The sequence below is a fragment of the Lepus europaeus genome, chromosome 18 (assembly GCF_033115175.1).
Source record: "Lepus europaeus isolate LE1 chromosome 18, mLepTim1.pri, whole genome shotgun sequence".
NCBI lineage: Eukaryota > Metazoa > Chordata > Mammalia > Lagomorpha > Leporidae > Lepus > Lepus europaeus.
Window position 1 is genome coordinate 63,186,596 of NC_084844.1, and position 18,082 is coordinate 63,204,677.

At 63.9% G+C, this 18,082-nt stretch overlaps 2 protein-coding genes across 5 annotated transcripts in view; one reads left to right on the forward strand and one right to left on the reverse strand.

The window, feature by feature from the left end:
- The first annotated feature begins 451 nt into the window (after window positions 1–451).
- LOC133776806 (mitochondrial dynamics protein MID49-like) lies at window positions 452–4,495 on the forward strand. Of its 2 annotated transcripts, none has more exons than XM_062216053.1 (4): window positions 452–924; window positions 2,181–2,334; window positions 2,417–2,579; window positions 2,768–4,495. In XM_062216053.1, the coding sequence occupies exons 2-4, from the start codon at window positions 2,188–2,190 to the stop codon at window positions 3,829–3,831; spliced, it is 1,374 nt and encodes a 457-aa protein (XP_062072037.1). In that variant the 5' UTR covers window positions 452–924; window positions 2,181–2,187; the 3' UTR covers window positions 3,832–4,495. The 2 variants fall into 2 exon arrangements, with proteins under 2 accessions (XP_062072037.1, XP_062072036.1); XM_062216052.1 differs by having other exon boundaries at window positions 883–1,148.
- A 2,968-nt stretch (window positions 4,496–7,463) lies between these two features.
- The window catches only part of LOC133776541 (DNA topoisomerase 3-alpha-like), a 29,652-nt gene continuing 19,033 nt past the window's right edge, over window positions 7,464–18,082 (reverse strand). For all 3 annotated transcript variants that reach the window (XM_062215523.1, XM_062215521.1, XM_062215522.1), the window contains exons 12-19: window positions 16,376–16,561; window positions 16,119–16,248; window positions 13,600–13,713; window positions 13,356–13,521; window positions 12,146–12,289; window positions 10,208–10,330; window positions 8,789–9,450; window positions 7,464–8,288 (exon numbers count right to left, since the gene is read on the reverse strand). In XM_062215523.1, the coding sequence (XP_062071507.1) occupies window positions 8,107–8,288; window positions 8,789–9,450; window positions 10,208–10,330; window positions 12,146–12,289; window positions 13,356–13,521; window positions 13,600–13,713; window positions 16,119–16,248; window positions 16,376–16,561 (1,707 nt within the window). In that variant the 3' untranslated portion in view covers window positions 7,464–8,106. The remainder of the gene's footprint in view (window positions 8,289–8,788; window positions 9,451–10,207; window positions 10,331–12,145; window positions 12,290–13,355; window positions 13,522–13,599; window positions 13,714–16,118; window positions 16,249–16,375; window positions 16,562–18,082) is intronic.

Sequence of the window (18,082 nt, forward strand, 5' to 3'; positions counted from 1 at the left end):
CGCCGGCACCTCGGGCCTCGCGCTCTGGGGACCTCGCCGGGGCCCTGGGCCTCGCGCTCTGGGGACCTCGCCGGGGCCCGGGGCCTTGTGCTCTGGGGACCTCGCACTCTGCGTCCGCGCACGAGGGGTCCCCGGCGGTCTCCGTGCGGAGCCGGGGCGGTCCCACCTTCCTCACCCTACCAAGGTGCTGGCCGGCAGCGAGTGACCACGCGCGCACGTGCGGCTCGCAGCACGCAGCAGGTGCTCGGTGCGTGGCAGGTGGTTCTCATTAAGGCCCGCATGCAAACCACCCCTTCCCAGGGGGCGCTGACTACGTCCCCATTGTACGGCACGGGAAACTGAGGCCCAGGCGGACAGAGGGCAGGCCCAGGGACGCACGGGGCCGGTGGCACACCCCGGATCCCGCGCTCAGACAGGTGCCAAGGCGCTCCCGCAAAAGTGCCTTAGGGATCTGCCTGCGGGCCTTTGGATCAGGTGCTGCCACCCGTCTGCCCGGCCAGAGGAAGGAAACTGGGGCCCAGGTAGCTTCCTCCACGCGGGAGGCTCACATCGCACACGCACACGCGCACGCATCCCCCGCGCCTCCGTGGGCTCCAAGCAGGCACCACGCAAACGTTGCGGGCCCAATAGTGCAGCCCTGCGCCTTTAAATCCGGAGCGCCCCCGGAAGGCCCCGCCTCCGAGGGAGCGCGCAGGGCGGAGAAGGGGCGTGGCAGGCCCCTCATTGGCCGAACCTCGCAGTGTTTTGGAACGCCCCTGAAGAAGCCGAGCGCTCCGATTGGAGCTAGGGCCTGCTCGTCTGCCTACACCAGCGCCTCGGCCTTCGGGGCCCGGGTCCTTCACGTTCCATCCGCAGGCGGGTTCCGGCGCCGGGTCCCGGCCGCCCGCTGCGTGGTCCGGTCGGTGTGCGGACGCCGCGACGCAGGTACGGCTGGGAGCCCGGCGAGGCCTCCCCGACAACCCGCATCCTGGGTCCCCCAGCGCTAGGTGTGGCGCACGTCCGGGGGCGGGGCCCGGGAGGATTCCTGTGAGCCCCGAGTTCGAGTCCCGGCCCTGCCGTTCCCGGCTCGGGTGCTTGACTGGGTTTCCCAAGGCCTCCGTTGTCCTCGCCTGGGAACCGGCCCACCGAGGGACTGCCGCGCCGGCCTGGTAAGCCCGGGTCTCGCGCCGGCGGCTTGCGGGTTATTTTTAACTCTGCTCGGTCCCTGCGCGCCCCCCACCCCCTTAGGTGGCACGGAGCCCTCGCTGGGGCAGTGCGCGTGCGCTGGAGGGGTGGGCACTTCAAGAGCTTTGCGCACTTGGCAGCGTGGATGCCTGGGGGCCTATGGCAGCGCGGGGCCGGGGCCGGGGCCGCGGGGGTCAGCCGGCGGGCCCGTGACCTCCCCCAGGACGCCGGAGCCCGCTCTTATTTTTAGTCTGGCGCTAAGAGGCAGGTGTCCCGGGCTGAGTCACACAGAGCTTCGGGCTCCAGCTGCCCCGGGCAGGGCGGGGGGGGGGGGGCAGGCACCCAGGGCGCAGCAGGAGGGCCGGCCGTGACCTCGCCGTCCGGCGCCGAGGCTCCCGGGTGCCCTTGGCCACCCGTCCCCTGCACCCTCAGGGCCCGAGGTCAGAGTGGGCGTGGGCCTTCTCTGCCTCCACTTCCCGCCCCACCCACTCGGGCACTGCTCACCGCCTACCCGCTGGGCTGTGGCTCTGGCTCTAGGCCTGCAACTGGCTTAGCATCCTGCAGCCACCCCCCACCCCCCGACCCCGCCCCGACCTCGTGCCGAGCCGGCCACAGCCAGGGGGCCCTGCCCCCATCCCCTACCCTGACCTTGTGCTGAGCCGGCCACAGCCAGGGGGCCCTCTCTTTGGGGTCTTCATCTTTGGGGTTCCCGTGCTCAGTGCCCGTCTACATGGTAGCTCTTGGCAGCCTGGACCGTCTGGCCCTACCTGACCCTCTGTCAGGGCACTTCCGTGTGAGCCCCCTTTGCCAGGGGCGGGGTTATTGGCCGGTTTGGGGAGGGGTCGAGGCTGCTCCCCCGGCTCCGTGCAGGAAACCCTGCCAGCAGCCCCTGACTCACGAGGAATCTTCCAGAAGCTGCTCCTTGTGGACCCCGGAGCCCCTGTGCCTGCCCAGCCAGGTGCCCTCCCCGCCCCACCCCCATCCCCCAGCTACCCCGCGCCCTGGCTCCCCTGCAGGTGGACCATGGCGGAGTTCTCCCAGAAGCGGGGGAAGCGGCGAGGCGGCGAGGGCCTGGGCGGCGCCGTGGACTTCCTCCTGGCCAACGCCCGCCTGGTGCTGGGTGTGGGCGGCGCGGCCGTGCTGGGCATCGCCACGCTGGCCGTGAAGCGGGTAAGGCCGGGCTGGCGGGGGGCGGGGCTTGGTCATGGCTGCTGGCCGCCAGGTGCCCCGCTCAGCGCTGCTCTGCCCGCAGCTCATCGACAGGGCCACCGGCCCCCGGGACGAGGATGACGCCAAGGGGGACGGCTGGACGGAGCTGAGCCTGCTCAAGGCCGCGCCGCACCAGCGGCCCCGGCCCCCACCTGCTGCCCTCAGCCTGCCCGAGCCACGCCGGCCCCCTGCCCCCTCCACGCCAGGTGAGCCGGAGCCTGCCCCCGGGTCCCTCTCTGCCCCTGCAGCGGACGAGGGGGCGGCGTTAGGCCGAGGGGTGCGGCCCGATTCCTTGCTGCGGGCTGTTGGAGCTGTGAGGCCAGGGTGTTTGGATGCAGTTGGGTTCCCACAGTGCATTGTGGGCGGCTCTGACGCGTCCCCCTCACCTCCGCAGAGGGGCCCGCGGATGCCGGTCCCCAGCCGCCGCCTCTGCTCAGCCCCCCGGCCCCGCTGTGCCTGACCTTCCAGGAGAAGCTGCTGGCGTTCGAGCGGGCCCACGTGGCCATCCCCGAGGCCCAGGTGGCCTTGGCCAAGCAGCTGGCCGGCGACATCGCCCTGGAGCTGCAGGCCTACCTGCGGAACAAGTTTCCCGAGCTGCCCTTCGGGGCGCTCGTGCCGGGCGGGCCGCTCTACGACGGGCTGCAGGCCGGGGCCGCCGACCAGGACCACGTGCGCCTCTCAGTGCCGCTGGCGCTGGAGCCGGGCCTCTGGAGCCTGGTGCCCGGCGTGGACACCGTGGCCAGGGACCCCCGCTGCTGGGCCGTGCGCAGGACTCAGCTGGAGTTCCGCCCCCGCGGCAGCAGCCCCTGGGACCGCTTCCTGGTGGGCGGCTACCTGTCCTCCCGCCTCCTGCTGGGTCTGCTGCACAAGGCGCTCACCGCCTCCGTCAACTGGCCGGCCATCGGCGGGCTGCTCGGGTGCCTGATCCGGCCCAGCGTGGCCACGGAGGAGCCGCTGCTGGAGGTGCGGCACGAACGCCTGGAGCTCACCGTGGCCGTGCTCCTGGCCGTCGCCGGGGCCAGCACGGGCGCCGACCGCCAGCTCCTGGCCTGGCCCCTGGAGGGGCTGGCTGGGAACCTCTGGCTGCACGACCTGTACCCCGAGGAGGCCGCCCGACTGCGGGCCCTGGATGAGCAGGACGCCGGCAGCCGGCGGCGGCTGCTGCTGCTGCTGTGTGGCGTCTGCCGTGGCCACCCCGCCCTGGCCCGCCTGGGCCGGGGGCCCCTGACGCAGGTGGTCCTGCGGGCCGGGGAGCAGGACGTGGACTGGACCGAGGAGGCCCTGGGGGAGCGCTTCCTGCAGGCCCTGGAGCTGCTGCTCCGGAGCCTGGAGCAGGCCAGCCTGCCCTGTCACTTCAACCCCGCCGTGGACCTGCTGGACGGCCTGGGGGACCAGGACATCGATGAGGCGGGCTACGCCCTGTACTGCGGCCTGCAGGCGCCCGAGGCGCTGCTCTAGGCCCGGGAGGGCCCCTGGCACCGCGCCCGCCTCCCGTCCTGGCTGGGGTTTGGAGTGGATGTGTTTGTGCTTGCTTGCAGCCAGAACAGTAGAGGGTGCTCCGCTGAGCAGGCCTGGCCTGTGGCCGTCCGGATCCTTGAGCCCCGGGGGCTTGAGTCGCTGTCACCCAAGTGTGCCTGGGCCTTTCGGGGCCAGCCGAGGACCTTGGGCCCTGACCGTCATCACCAGCAACGAGCCCTCTGCCGTCCTGGCCGGGGGCTGCCCGCTCTGCTTTGCTGTTGAGTGTGATTGAGGCTTTCCTGGGCGCCCCCTGGTGGCTGAGCCGTTGAAGTGTGTGGCATTTTCTGCAGGGCCGCTGTGGGCTCGGTTTTCTCGCTGAGCCCCCTGCAGCCCTGGAGCTGGCGCTGCCTGATGCACTACCCGACCCTACCTCAGGGAAAGCCCCCTTCCTTCCGCCAGGGGGGCTGATGCGGGGCCCTGCTGGAGCGGGGGGAGGGGGCATGCCCCGCCCCCGCCATGGGGCCCAAGCTGTGTGCCATGAGTCTGAAGATGGCCGGGGTGTGGTGGGGGCTGGAGGGGGCATCTGCCCTCCCAGGACCCCTCCTGTCGCCCCCGGTAGCCTTCCTGCTGAGCAAAGCTATGCCTTGAAGAATGTGAACAATAAAAGGAGAAATTGTTGTATACGCGTGGTTTGCTGTGCGGGGGTGGGGCCAGGTGCTCTTAGGAAAGCAGGAGGGTAGGATTTAGTGATTTATTGGCTTATGATTTATGTATCTGCTGGTTTACTCCCCAGATGCCGGCAACAGCTGAGGCCAGGAGGCAGCAACTCCATCCGGGTCTCGCTTGTGGGTGGCAGGGACCCAAGCGTCTGGATGAGGAAGCTGGATGGGAAGTGGAGGTGGGGCTTGAGCCTAGGACTAGGGGCCGGCTGCACTTCCAACGCCCGCTGCTGAACTGGCTGGCGTATCACTCACAGAAACCTTAGCTCTCGCCATCCGAGGCAGAAGAGGTTCACACACTGCTTCGTGGCTATCAGCTCCTGGCGGGGAGGGGGCTCCCCAGTGTCTATGGGAGCGCCAGGCCCAGCCCCGTGGGACCCTCTCAGGGCCCCCTCCTGTCGCTGTCCCAGCAGGGGAGGGTCTGGGTCACAGGAGTGGGCACCAGGGCCTGCTGTACCAACGTCCTGCTTCTGTCCAGAAGGGACTGTGGGGGGGGGGGGTTGGGTCATATGGGATGGCCGTGCCTACCTCTGGTGCAGGGTGATGGGTGGCCTTGGCCTTGGCCAGGAGAGCGGCTTAGTTGGGAGGTCAGCTCCAATCACCTGGTTCAGCTTCGGGCAGTTTTTCTGGGGGCGGGGGGCGGAGGGCGGCGGGGCGAGCGGGGGAGCAGCGTGGGGACAGAGCCTATGCCTGTCTTCTGTCAACTGGGAACAGCTACCACTTCCTGTGTGGGCGCTGGAGAGTGGGCGGGGTGGGCACGGGGGCCGCCTCCCTCCCGCCCTCCACCAATGCCAGCTCCATCTTTCTTAGATTTATTTGAGAGGTAGAGTTAGAATGAGGGAGAGGCAGATCTTCCATCCACTGGTTTACCCCCAAAACGCCACCAGTGGCCTGGCCTGGAAGCCACGTGGGTGGCCATCTTCACCTGCTGCTGCTTTCCGGGGGCATTAGCCGGAAGCCAGGTCGGAAGTGGGACCCTGCATTCATCATGGGATGCTGGCGTCGCAGGTGGTGGCTTCACCTGCTGTACTACAACGCTGGCCCCGTCACCTTGAACTCAACACGGGCGCAAGGCGGGCTGCTCGACTGCCCGCCGTCCGTAAGGCAGCGCAATCCCGCCTGCACCTGCCCTGTGAATCCTAACTCCCAGGTTCCCCAGGTGACCCCACCTGCTCAGAATCAAGTGTCCCCGGAGCAGGCGAGAGTTAGAAAGCGGTCACCCCCAGACCCCTGCCCTCATACAGCTCAGGAAGCCGAGCAGAAAGGTCAGGGCGGCTGGGTCTGGGACGTGACGTCCACCTGCTGTAGCTGGGCGGCATTCTCCACGTCAACGGTCCACATCCTATCACCAGCAGTGCGTGGGGCATGGCTCACCCTGAGCCAGGCAGGGGCGGCCTGGCAGCTGCTCCACGCCTTTGCCGTTTCTGTAACGAGGGGCCTCAGAGGGGCCTTCAGCGTGGTACCTCGTGTCTGTAATGTTCCTGTTTCTCATGAGGGCGCCTCCTTTCGGAATCAGAAAAAGCCATTCTTAAAAGGTAGCTCCCAGAGGAAGTGCAGGCCGCGCTAACAGGCCCCGGCGTGGAGCCAGAACGGTGCAGTCACTGGGCAGTGGCCTGGGGTCTTCCTGTGCTGTGCAGCAGCTCCTGAGACGCCATCGGCTGCAGGACTCCCAGGCTCACGAGGCCGGCTTGGGTTCCCGTGGCAGACAAGCCGGAGGGCGTGGGGCGTGTGGATCTATGGCTCACGGAGCAGCCCATAGCTGGTGGCAACGCCCTTGTGAGCAAGGAGACCAGGGGCCACCTCTGGGTTCTAGTCCAGCAAACCGGGATCCTGCACAAGGTCGGGTGGGATCTGGGCCCGAGCTCTTGGCCACCATAGGCCCTGGGAGAAGCTGGCGAGCCCGCCTGAGGGCAGTGACCCCTGTCCAGTGTCTTGGACGGTGCTGCCGGGGACGTGACTCCCTGCAGCTGTAGCCATCGGGGATGGGGCTGGGCTGAGTCCCTCGGCCACCAGCAGTGCAGGGCAGCCGCGTCCCCATCTGCTGTACATGGGAGGTGTGGCCCCGAGGCCTCGTGCTACGGGGGCTCAGCCGTGGTGTGGGGAGGGGCCGGGTGTCAGACAGTTCTCAGGAAGTTAACAGGAAGTTGCCACAGGAGCCAGCAATGCCACTGCCGGGAGCGTGCTCAACAGGAACAGAGAGCCGTGCATGACAGCCCACAGCAGCAGGTGCAGACCACCCACTGTCCACCGAGAAGTGGGCAAACAGGTGCCACAGTGGCCCTGCCTCACCCAGAGTCCCACTGCTTTGTGTAAGAGACTCAAACACCCTAGGGGCCGGTGATGCAGGCCATAGCCACCCTCACACTCCTCTCATTGTAGTATTCTGTCCTGGCAACCCTATCTCATTACTAGTTATTGCTGGGAACCTCCCACCGTGCCCGACCTGCACACGTCATCAGACTGACGTATGTGGCACGGGGGCTCAGCACCGCCCATGGCTTCAGGCACCACGGAGGCTCTGGACCCAGAGAGACCACTGCGCACACACACGGGACTCAGTGACAAATACCGATCCACGCCACGTTGTGGACCCTGCAAACGGCAGGCCCCGTGGAAGGTGCTAGAAACAGGTCCCGCGTATGTGGCTGCAGATACAGAGGACCCAGACCAGGTAAACCACAGACATGGACGGGAGCCTGGTGGCTGCTGGGGACCCCACAAACCCACTGCCCCAACCCGCAGCTGCCAAGGTGTTTGGAGGACGCCTCCAAGAGCCCCCGTGGTGGGAAGCCTGCCCTGCACCCAGCCAGGTCCATCTGCAGGGTTTGGGGCCAGGGGCCGGGGCCCTGAGATCTGCTGGCAGCTCCAGCTTCTGGCCAGCGGGCGGGCGGGTAGGCGGCAGCCCCTGCTGTTCATCTCCCCAGCTACAAACCAGTTGTTTCTCACGAGGTCTGTGCCCACAGGAGGAAGATGGACAGTCAGCGCTGGAGTCTCCCGGGCACCTTCTCTGCTCTGTGGACAACGGGAGGTAGGAGAGGCTGGGCCCAGTGCTCACCATGTGGCAGGGAGGGCGGGGGGTGGACAGGAGCCCCCAGGGACCGGGAGGCAGCGAGCTCCCAGCACGGCTGTGACAGTGCCGTCACTCCTGCCATCGTCACTGGCCGAGGTAAAAGGGCTCGAACTCTTTATTAAGGCACATGAACCACTGGGCAGTCCGGGCCTCCAGACCAAGCGGGACCAAGCTGCTTCTGCAGAGAGGCACGACCCCTCCCCTCCTCCCGTAGCAGCAGGGGTGCCGGCTCCTCACCCCGGGGTGCCGCTGGCTCTGCGGCACAGCGGGCTGCAGCTCGGGCATGTGCCAATGCGGGGGCTCCGGCCTCTGCACCTCACCGTGCACAAACAGCGACCACCCGGGCGGTCCTAGGAAGCAGCGGGAGACCCCTCCGCAGCCGCGGGCTGAGCCCCGGCTGGCAGAGCCGGACCCCGCGCCCCTTCTCGCTGAAGCCAGTGCTTCCTCAGAGCCCTGGGACAGCCGGGCTGCCCGCCGTCCCCGCCCTCATCTGTTCTGAGGGCAGAAAGGCCGAGTGTGTCCGGGCTGGTGGCACAGGCTGCACTTCCGGGGTTTCTTTGCCGTGGCCCCTGGCACGTCTGAGGATCCCGCCCGCGGTCTTTTGCTTCTGGCCTCTGGCCCCTGGGCTCTTCCTCTGCCTCCTGGCCAGGGCGCAGCTCCAAAAGTGCCTGTGGGGGAAGGCGGGGTAGTGGATCTATGACACACGGAGGATGCAAGAACCAACCACAGCCAGGTCCTAGTTCACGGGGTCACGTGCAGCCTGCGGCCGGGCTCCCACTCAGCGTGCATGGCCGCCTCCTGTGGCTCCTCTCCTTCAGGAACCTGAACCCAGAGGGCCCCGCGGCCCTGCGCCCCACCCTCCACACGAGCACAGCTGGGCCTGGGCTCAGCACACACACAACCTGTGCCCGGGGCAGGTTCCCTGCCACCCTCGGGGAGTCCTAAGCCTGTGCCCCGGGCTCTGTCTTGCAGCGACCAAGGGCGAAGCCACTTCCCCTGTCTGGGCCGTCCCTCCCTCCCTCGTCAAGTCCAGGCAGCGCAGCGCCAGGGTGAGCACAGCTCCGCATGCAGTGGGAACAGAGACTGCGGCTCTCCTCGCCGGCTCCAGGTGACCAGGGCCCAGCGCTGCCCTGCCCAGCCTTCCTCCCTCCCGGGGAAAGCGCCTCACCTGGGGCCGTGTTCTCGTCTGCCCACTGGAAGAAGCCGCACTGCTGCTCGCGGGGCTTGGCGCACGTGTGGAACTGACGCCCCTTGTTGGGCCCGTCCTTCTGCACGGTCCGTGTGACGGCGGGCTGGCTGCACAGGCAGGATGCGCCCACGTTCCCGCCGCCGCCCTCACCATGGCCTCCAGAGCCGGGCAGGGGTCTCGGTGCGGAGGCAGGTGGCCCTGCCGGCGGGCTGCTGTCAGCCCACAGGAAGAAGCTGCAGGCGCCGGCGCCGCACTTGTAGAACTGCCGGCCCTGGTTGGGGCCCTCCTTGCGCACGGTGAGCAGCACGGCCTCCTGGCCGCAGTTGCACATCACAGAGTTGTTCTCTATGGCGGCGGCTGTGGGGGCCGGCAGGGCTCGGGCCGGGGCCTTGGGGGGGTCGCTCTGCCGACCATCAGGAGGCTGGGCGTGGCCGTGCCACCGGCTGTCCATCCTGTTGAGGTACTGGCTGGCCTGCAGGTGGCCAGAGGGCTGGCTGGCGGGCTGGGAAGCTCTGGGGGGCCCCCGAGAGAAGCGCAGGTCCAAGATCTCCCTCAGGGTCTCGTCACAGCCGCCGATGCAGCCGACAAACTCCAGAGGCATGGTCGGGGGAAGGCTCCCACGCTTAAACTTGAACTTCACCCTGGTGAGGCCGGAGCACAGGACAGCATTACCGGCTGGTGCCAGGGCCACTTCGCCTTGGGCCGGTGGCTGCCACAGCGTAGGGCGCCCCTCGCCAGCCCTCGTCAGGCAACCCCGGCAACCGGGAGCCGCTGCCATGTTCACGGGAGGGGAGACGAAAGCCGAGACCTGGTTAATCACCAGGACAGACCCCCAGGGAGGTGCCGGGGTTCTCAGGGCGGGGTCCCACGGCCCCAGGTGTAAGACAGTGCTAACCGTCTTGTTTGCTCTGGCTTTTCCACACGTGTGTCCTAGAGTGTTCGAGAAGCACTGAACCACACGCGCAGCGAGAATCTGTCCTGGAGTGGGCCACTCATCAGCCTTGCTGAAGTGTCAAACGCCCTACTCTCTTCCTTATCATTTGCTTTGGAAAACAGGTAAATCGGCTTAAAAACATTTCATGACTCATTATGTTACTAGGTGGCTTACTATGTGGCGTGTTTGCTGTGGGGGAATTAGCACTTTGAAAGCTGTCTCCGTTTTAGCTGCCAGCACGGCGTACGCTGTGAGACAGGGCCACAGCTGACACGAGGATGCTTTGGGGAGCCCGTGTGGCAGCAGCGATCTGGAAAGGGTGCCTTTGTGGTTCCCCAGGGTGCACGCGGGCTCCTCCCTGGCCACCGGGAGCCTGCACTGAGACTGGGCCCTCACAGGGCACGCGGGGGCAGCCCCAGCACCACCTCGGTGCCTGGGAATGGAGCCCGTGGCACCCGGCTCACCTGTACACAGGGTGCGGCTGACACACGGGACACACGCTCTCGTCCCTGCTGGCCTCCAGCACCGAGTCAGGAAACCACACGGCCGATCGGCATTCTGGGAAACCCATGCAGCTGAGGTAGAACCTGAGGAGTGGGGACAGCCCGGGTCAGACAGAGGGACGTGGGGGACGCGCGCAGGCTGGCGGAGGCTGTCACCCAGCGGCCAAGGCCCCTCCATCAGCTGACAGAAGAGGACACTGCAACCTAGCTGGGGGTGTGTGTGCAGCCGGCCCAGAGGCAGGACCGGAACCCACCCGCCTGACCGCAGGGCCTCGGGCCCCATCCCTACACTGCTCGTCCTCCCCAGCCACCTGGAGAGTCTGATGGCCACATGCCCGTCACGTCCCGTCCCCCTAAGCACGCCTGGGAGTGACAGGGCAGAAAACCAACGCTAAGTCATGATGATTTAAACAGAACACTCGCAAACTTGGAGGTGGAAGCGGCCAGATAAACCCTGGAGTAAGCCCCCAGACAGGCTCCAGACCTCCCTGGGGGTTCAGGGAGTCAGGGCTGGGCCGGCGTCTGGTGCTGTGGCTTAAGGCACTGCACAGGAAGGCTGCGCCCTGTAACAGAGTAGCCGGGTCTCAGTCCCGGCCCCACTCTGCCTTCCAGCTCCTTACTGATGCGCCCTGGGAGGCACCTGAGTCTGTCACCCACGTGGGAGGTCCAGATGGCAGATCTGAGCTCCCTGGCCTCCGCCTGGCCTCAGGCTAGCTGTTGCGGGAATTTGGGGAGTGAACCAGCAGATGGGAGGTCTCGCTCGCTCTTTCAAATAAAGAACAAATTGAAACAAGAATTCAGAGCTAAAACGAAGTAAGTACTAAGTACTCGTTCCTCCCACACTTCAGTATCACTTGGTGGTGAAGGAAAGACGCACCCATGGCCACAGTGACCGAGGGCTGGCACCCGCGCTGCAGGGGCAGGGCCAGGCCGGCACTGGCGTCATCACTGGGGAACCCAAGCGCTGCCTCCAGACCTTTGCTGTTCCCCGCAGCTGCCCAACTCTGAACACCACCACCCCCCCAAGCCTCCGTCTGCCCTTTGTAGGGTGGTTGAACACCTTGTGTCCGGCCAGCTGGAGGGATGGCACGGGACCTACACTGGCTGCCCCACACCCAGTGCCTCCTTCCCCACTCTGATCTAAAGGCAGGCAGCGTGAGCGCTTCAGGCCCAACTCAAAACTGGAGCCCAAAGAAGAATAGTGTCTGTGGCGGGTCTGGACCTCCTCCTCAGTCAGCCTTGGGGGCAGACTATGCTTGTGAGACTTACTCATTTCTTTGAAAGGCAGAAGGGCAGGGAGAGAGAGATACACAGAGAGGGAATAATCCTACACCCACGGGTTCACTCCCCAAATGGCCAGAACAGCTACGTCTAATCCAGGCCAGGCCAAAGCCAGCAGCCAGGAACTCCATCCAGGTCTCCCACGCGGGTGGCAGGGGCCCAAGCACTTGGGCCATCCTCTGCTGCTTTTCCTAGGCCATTAGCAGGGAGCTGGAAGGGAAGCAGAGCAGCCGGGACTCGAACCGGCGCATATATGGGATGCCGGTGCTGCAAGTGGTGGTTTAACCTGCTCCGCCGCGACCCTGGCTCCAGGTAGACCACTGGGCTTATTTTGCAGAAGAACTTGGGGCTCTGGGCCACGCAGCTAGAGTGTGGCACTCTAAGAGGGATTGGAACCAGAACCATCTGGACCCGAAGCCTGGCTCCTCTAGCACTTGCCACACACTGGGGAGAAGCAACCCCACCTGGTCTGGATCCCCACAACCTTCCAGGTGTCAGAGGCCACACCCCACTCTGTTGTGCTTCCAGCTCCAACAGCTGGTCGGGGGCTGGCGAGAGTGGGGTACACGGACGAGAACTGACAGGGCGAGCCGGGGGAGGGTGGCGTGGGGCACTGACCCGCCGTTCTTCTTGGCTTTGAGGACCATGTCCTTGTGGCACTGTGGGCACTTGCGGATGGGCTCTGGCAGGGACGGGTAGAGCTCCTGCTGCTGCGCCACCTCCGTGCCTTCCCCGAAGTACTGGGACAAGGCCTCGTCCAACCTGGAGAAAAGGCAATGACACTCTGGCCGGCAGTCACACGGACGCATTTCTAACGCTTAACTCGGCACGCGTGCCCCTGGTGCCGGCTGGCCGGTGAGGCCCGGGCCAGGGCCCTGGCTCCCCGGGGGAATCGGCAGGGCAGCTCCCTCCCCGTCAGTGGCCCCATCCTGAACAAATAAAACCACCCGGGGGTCTTGGTGCGTTTCACACTAGCTCAGGCGACTCCTTCCACCGCTGGCCCAGAGCAGGCTGAGGGTGGAACTGCTTCTCCCTACGCCACGCATGCACCAGCCGTGCAGGCTTCTCCATGCACACGGCTCTGCCACAGACCCAGCGAGCCCTGTCTCTGGGGGCAACACAGCGTGGACCCGAGGCTCAGCCCTCTGGGGCACCCCCATGGCAGATGCCACAGCAGCCGGGCGGGAGCCAGGCAGCAGGGGTGTGGCGCGGCACACTCCTCACACCTGGTGTCCTCGGCTCTCTGGGAGCCCTGGGACCCCAGGCTTCCGGCACGAACAGAAGCCTGTGCCCTGCCCCCTCCCCAGCTCGCCAGTCAGGAAGCCGGTTTCCACGGCGACCACACACACACGCATGAATACAGCTCCAAGGTTGTCTGATTAGCACAGGCATTGGAGCCACCACTCTGGAGATTCCAAGTGCTTTACGAGCTGTGGGCCAGGAAATGGTGACCAAATAGTTATTGTGAGGTACAGCGTCACGGGTAGGAAACATGTGGTTTCTAACAAAGCACACACAGAGAGCACAGGCTAAGAGGCCGTCTCCAAACGCTGCCGAGAGGTTCCTGATTCAGCACCATTAAAATGGGGAGGTGGCACGGCCTGCGGGAGCCGGGGCTGTGCGGACGGGTTCCACACTGAGTCAGGGCAGGAAACACGTGGGCGGAGACGAAGCCGGCGGCGCTCACACCCACAGGGCCCAGGCGTGTGCAGCCAAGCCCTCCGCTTCTGCGACGCTGCCCCGAGCTCCCGCCGCCCACTGGGGAAAAGCCGCCGCCACGCCGGGAGCTACAGGAGCCCTGGGCAGGACGGCCGGGTCTGGCACTCACTTCTTGGCCTTGGCCACGGCTTCAATGAAAACCTGCTTGTATTTCTGCACCTGCTGCCGCAGCACCACCGACTTGTCCTTCTTGCCCTCACAGATCAGCTTGAGGTCGGCCTCCAGCTCGGCCCGGAGGTCCGGCTTGGACATCTCGTAGCCCATGGAATCGTACCCTGCAGGCCAGAGCAGAGCTCCAGGAGGCACCCAGCGAGGGCCTCCCGCCGCCCACCGCGAGCTCCCTGCCCCCTTACCTTCCACAAGCCCCATGCCCAGATGCCCAGGGAGGAAGCGCTTGTCCGGGGTGAGGCCCACGTACATCCGTGCCTTGATGGTCTCGATGTGCTCCGCGTGGGTGGCGTCAGTACCTGAAAGCCATTGCCCGTGTCCCGAGACGAGATCCTGCAGCCCCGCACCCTACAGCCCGCAGGCACCTGTCATCCCCGAGGGCCCTGCCTGCACAGCTGTGCGTGTAAGACACCTGTGTAACGAGGCAGCTACTTTAGCTCCCTGCAAGCCCCCTAATGGATGGCTCTCCCCGCTGTCAATCAAACACCCCCTGTCCCGGGACTGCACCTGCTTCTTCTGGGACCTAGGCGGGGAGGCCATGGAAATATGCATGTTCTGGCATGGTACTTTAGCTTTACAATGGTTTAAGAAAGAAAAAACTGGGAGCCCCTTCAGTGGGCTTGGTAAGATAATGGCCTCCATTTTGTATGCAAACGGAGACACTAAGGTGTCTACAATCCAGCTGAAGCAGCGCTCCAAGTCCCATCTTAGAGATGATTCAGCTTGTGAAGAGCTGTTTTTGCTGCCTTGGGTCCTAGAAAGAGACTGCTCCGCTGTATAGTTCTGCATACATTCCAGGGGCTTACTTCTAAGGGTACAGTTTGAAAACCTGTCATGGGGTCCTAACTCACCGTTAGCTGGATGGTAAAAGCATTTTATGTGTTTAGTGATAATATAGACAGGGTTAAAAGAAGAGAATGCTCCAACATGGGAAGCCGTCCACAGGGCAGACTCAGGATGGCAGTTGCTGTAAATAACACTCAGCGGCCACAGGATCAGCACACGAGGCATTCTGGTCGGGCTAAAAAGCCCACGCGAGAACCAGGCACGGAAAGCCAGGACACCATTGCAAAGTGTCCTCCCTATGAAGGACCTTGGTGGTTGAGACCCAAATGGAAAGAAGTGGGCATCAAGGAAGGGTGCGCTCTTCTCTGAAGGGAGGGGAGGACTTTCACTCTGCTCATGGCCTTGTCTGAACACTAATGGGGAGTGTGGATTCTAAAGGCTTCCACAGCCCAGGCAGCTCTTGTCCACAGCCTCGGGTCATCACCGCTGTCATACACAAGAGTGTGAATTGTTAAATTAACGATGTGAGGTATGGAATAGCTTGGGGTTCTGGACATTAGTACTCTCAGAAAGGAGAGACAGGGACGTGTTAGGCCGTCACAAAACACCAAACACCGGAGTAAGGGAAAGGGTTTACTGGGAAAACCTAGCAGACCGGAGGGAAGGGGCGAAGAAGGAGACGAGAGAGGAGAATGTAAGAGAGAGAGAGACAGAGAGGAGCCAGCAAGGAGAGAAGAGAGACGAGAGACGAGAGGGGGAGAGGGGAGCAGAGAGCGCAGAGAAGAGAGAGCGAGAGAGGAGAGCGCCAAGAACGCACCACGTATCAGGAGCAGGTCCTTTCAGACACATGCTTGTTAAGCTCCACGTGAAATCTGTGAAGGTGGCTGGCGCTGTGGCTCAACAGGCTAATCCTCCGCCTAGCGGCGCCGGCACACCGGGTTCTAGTCCCGGTCGGGGCGCCAGATTCTATCCCAGTAGGCCCCCTTCCAGGCCAGCTCTCTGCTATGGCCCAGGAGTGCAGTGGAGGATGGCCCAAGTGCTTGGGCCCTGCACCCCATGGGAGACCAGGAGAAGCACCTGGCTCCTGCCTTTGGAACAGCGTGGTGTGCCGGCTGCAGCGCACAGGGCGCGGCAGCCATTGGAGGGTGAACCAACGGCAAAAAGGAAGACCTTTCTCTCTGTCTCTCTCTCTCACTGTCCACTCTGCTTGTCAAAAAAAAAAAAAAAGAAACCTGTGGAGGTGTCACGAACTCCCAGGTGTAGAGCGCCACCCACTACTGCGGCAGGGACGCCCCCGCTCCCGGAGCAGAGGGCGAGTTCAAGGCCCTGCTCAGAACAAAGGGAAGGGAAACGCGGCGCCACAGTACTAGGTACGCGTATGCAGCCCTGTTAGGCCCCTCCTGCCTCCAGGCAACCCTCTGGCCCGCTCAGGATGGCTGTTTCTCTGTGTGGGGCGGCTGGCTCTTGCGTGTGAACATATGTTTTCTGGCATTAAGAATATTACCTTTGAGTGAGGCGAGCACCTGGAATAAGATTAATACGCCCTTGCCTGTGTCACCTTTCACACCTGGCCGAGGCCAACTCAGCTCTCCTGCTCCCTCCCAGCCCTCCCAGCCGACTGTCATCGATGCTGTCGGCACAGCAACAGCACTCCCAACAGGCCAGGGCCGCCAGGCCCCGCAAAGCCGGGCTGGAACTGTCTTCCTGACCCCACTTCCTGTGAGCACCCGCCGACTCCAGCCCAGCGGCCCTGAGCTGTCCAGCGGCCAGGTCCTCCTGGAGGCCTCTCCTGGGCTTGGCCGCACTGGTCAGGCGGGCTCTCACCTCGACTAGGAAGAGGGGACGGCGCGTAGCACGTGTGGCAGGCAGCCAGCCCAGGGCCCGCACTGAGTGCGCAGCTGCTCGCCCAGCTACTCACCGATGCCGTGCTTCTCCATGAGGGCGATGAGGTCCGCCTCAGTGAGCAGCTGGGGTGGACTGGTCTCCCCGTCCACCATCTCCACCGTGCTGGGCTGGAAGCGGGAGCCTCGCTCGTAGATAGGGAGGAGCTGAGGGAAGCAGCAGGCACGGCGGTTACATCATTCTGCCGTGCGGCTACGGCAGAAGACAGCCTGCACTTCCGGGACCCCCGCCCTGCCCCTCAGGCATTGAGGGCTGCGACCCACTTGGCATCACCTTGTCACTCCAGTGGTCGTAGGGATACACATCCAGGTAGTTCCGGGCCAGAATCACAAGGCCGTGCGCCACGAAGTGCTCCTGGGCAATGTCGATCTCCACGGTGGTCTCCTGGCCCTGAGCGTCCTGGGAGCAGCAGGCCAGGAAGTGGCGGACGATGAACTCGTATAGCCGCTGGTCATCTCCCTGGGGAGAAGAGAGCCTGCCACCACCTGTGGAGCGTCACCCCCCGGATGGCGGCGCTGCCCGAGGTTAACCCCGGTGTGCACCCCGGAGCCTAATGGCTGACAGGCAGGCCTGCGGCTGCTGAGAGGTGCTGCGGGTTTCGGTGGACAGCCCTCACCGCTCTACCAGGCAAAGACGAGCGAGGGAGGGGCTCATCTCCCCTCCAGACTGGGAAGATTCTCCGGCGCACACCAGTCTCAGCAGAGAGCACGATGAGCGCACAGACGTAAGAGCCTCCCTGGGCTGGAGACACACAGAGGAACCCCACACCTGACACTGGCGGCCACCTTGGCGCCCACCCATCGGATCATCAAGGATCCAGTGAGGACCAATGCTCACGACGTGTTCATACTCATATTCGGTGATTCCCCTTCTAAGTATTTAGTCAAAGGAAATCACTGGAGATAAGACACAAATACTAATGGATACAAATGTCAACTATAGCACATCATGTATCAAAAAGCCAGAACAGGGGCCAGCACTGTAGTTTAGTGGGTAAAGCCACTGTCCGTGATGCCGGCATCCCACATGGGTACTGGTTCATGTCCCAGCTGCTCCACTTCTGATCCAGCTCCCAGCTGATGGCCTGGGAAAGCAGCAGAAGATGGCCAAATGCTTGGGCCCCTGCCACCCATGTGGGAGACCCAGATGAGGCTCCTTGGTTTCTGGCTTTGGCCTGGCCCAGCTCAGGCTCTTGTGACCATCTGGGGAGTGAACCAGCAGATGAAAGACCTCTTTTTCTCTGTACCTCCTGACTTTCAAAATAAACAAATAAATCTTTCTTTTCTTTTTTAAGATTTATTTGCTTAATTGAGAGGCAGAGTCACAGAGAGAAGGAGATACAAAGAGAAAGGTCTTCCATCCACTGGTTCACTCCCGAAATGGCCATAACGGCCAGAGCTGGGCCGATCCGAAGCCAGGAGCCAGCAGCTTCCTCCAGGACTCCCACGTGGATGCAGGGGCCCAAGCACTTGAGCCATCTTCAGCACTGCAGGTGGAGGCCTAACCTATTATGCCATAGTGCTGGCCCCAAATTAAAAAAAAAAAAAAAAAAAAAAAAAAAAAAAAAAAAACTGGAACAATAAATAACATACTCTGGGGAGCAACCTGGCTGGTGAGTCAGACACCTGCTCCCCACATCAGAACGCCTGGGTTCGACACTTGGCTCGGGTTCCTGACTCCAGCTTCCTGCTAATGAACACCATGAGAGGCAGCAGACGACGGCCCAGAGGGTGTGGCTCCTGGCACCACTACAGGAGACCAGGACTGGGTTTCCAGATCCTGGCTGTGGCCCCTGCCCCTGCCATTGCAGACATCTGGGGACTGAACCAGTAGATGGGAACGCATCCTCTCAATTTTTTAAGGATTTATTTATTTATTTGAAACTCAGAGTTACACAGAGAGAGGAGAGGCAGAGAGAGAGAGATCCTCTATCTGCTGGTTCACTCCCCAACTGGCCGCAACGGCTGGAGCTGGGCTGAT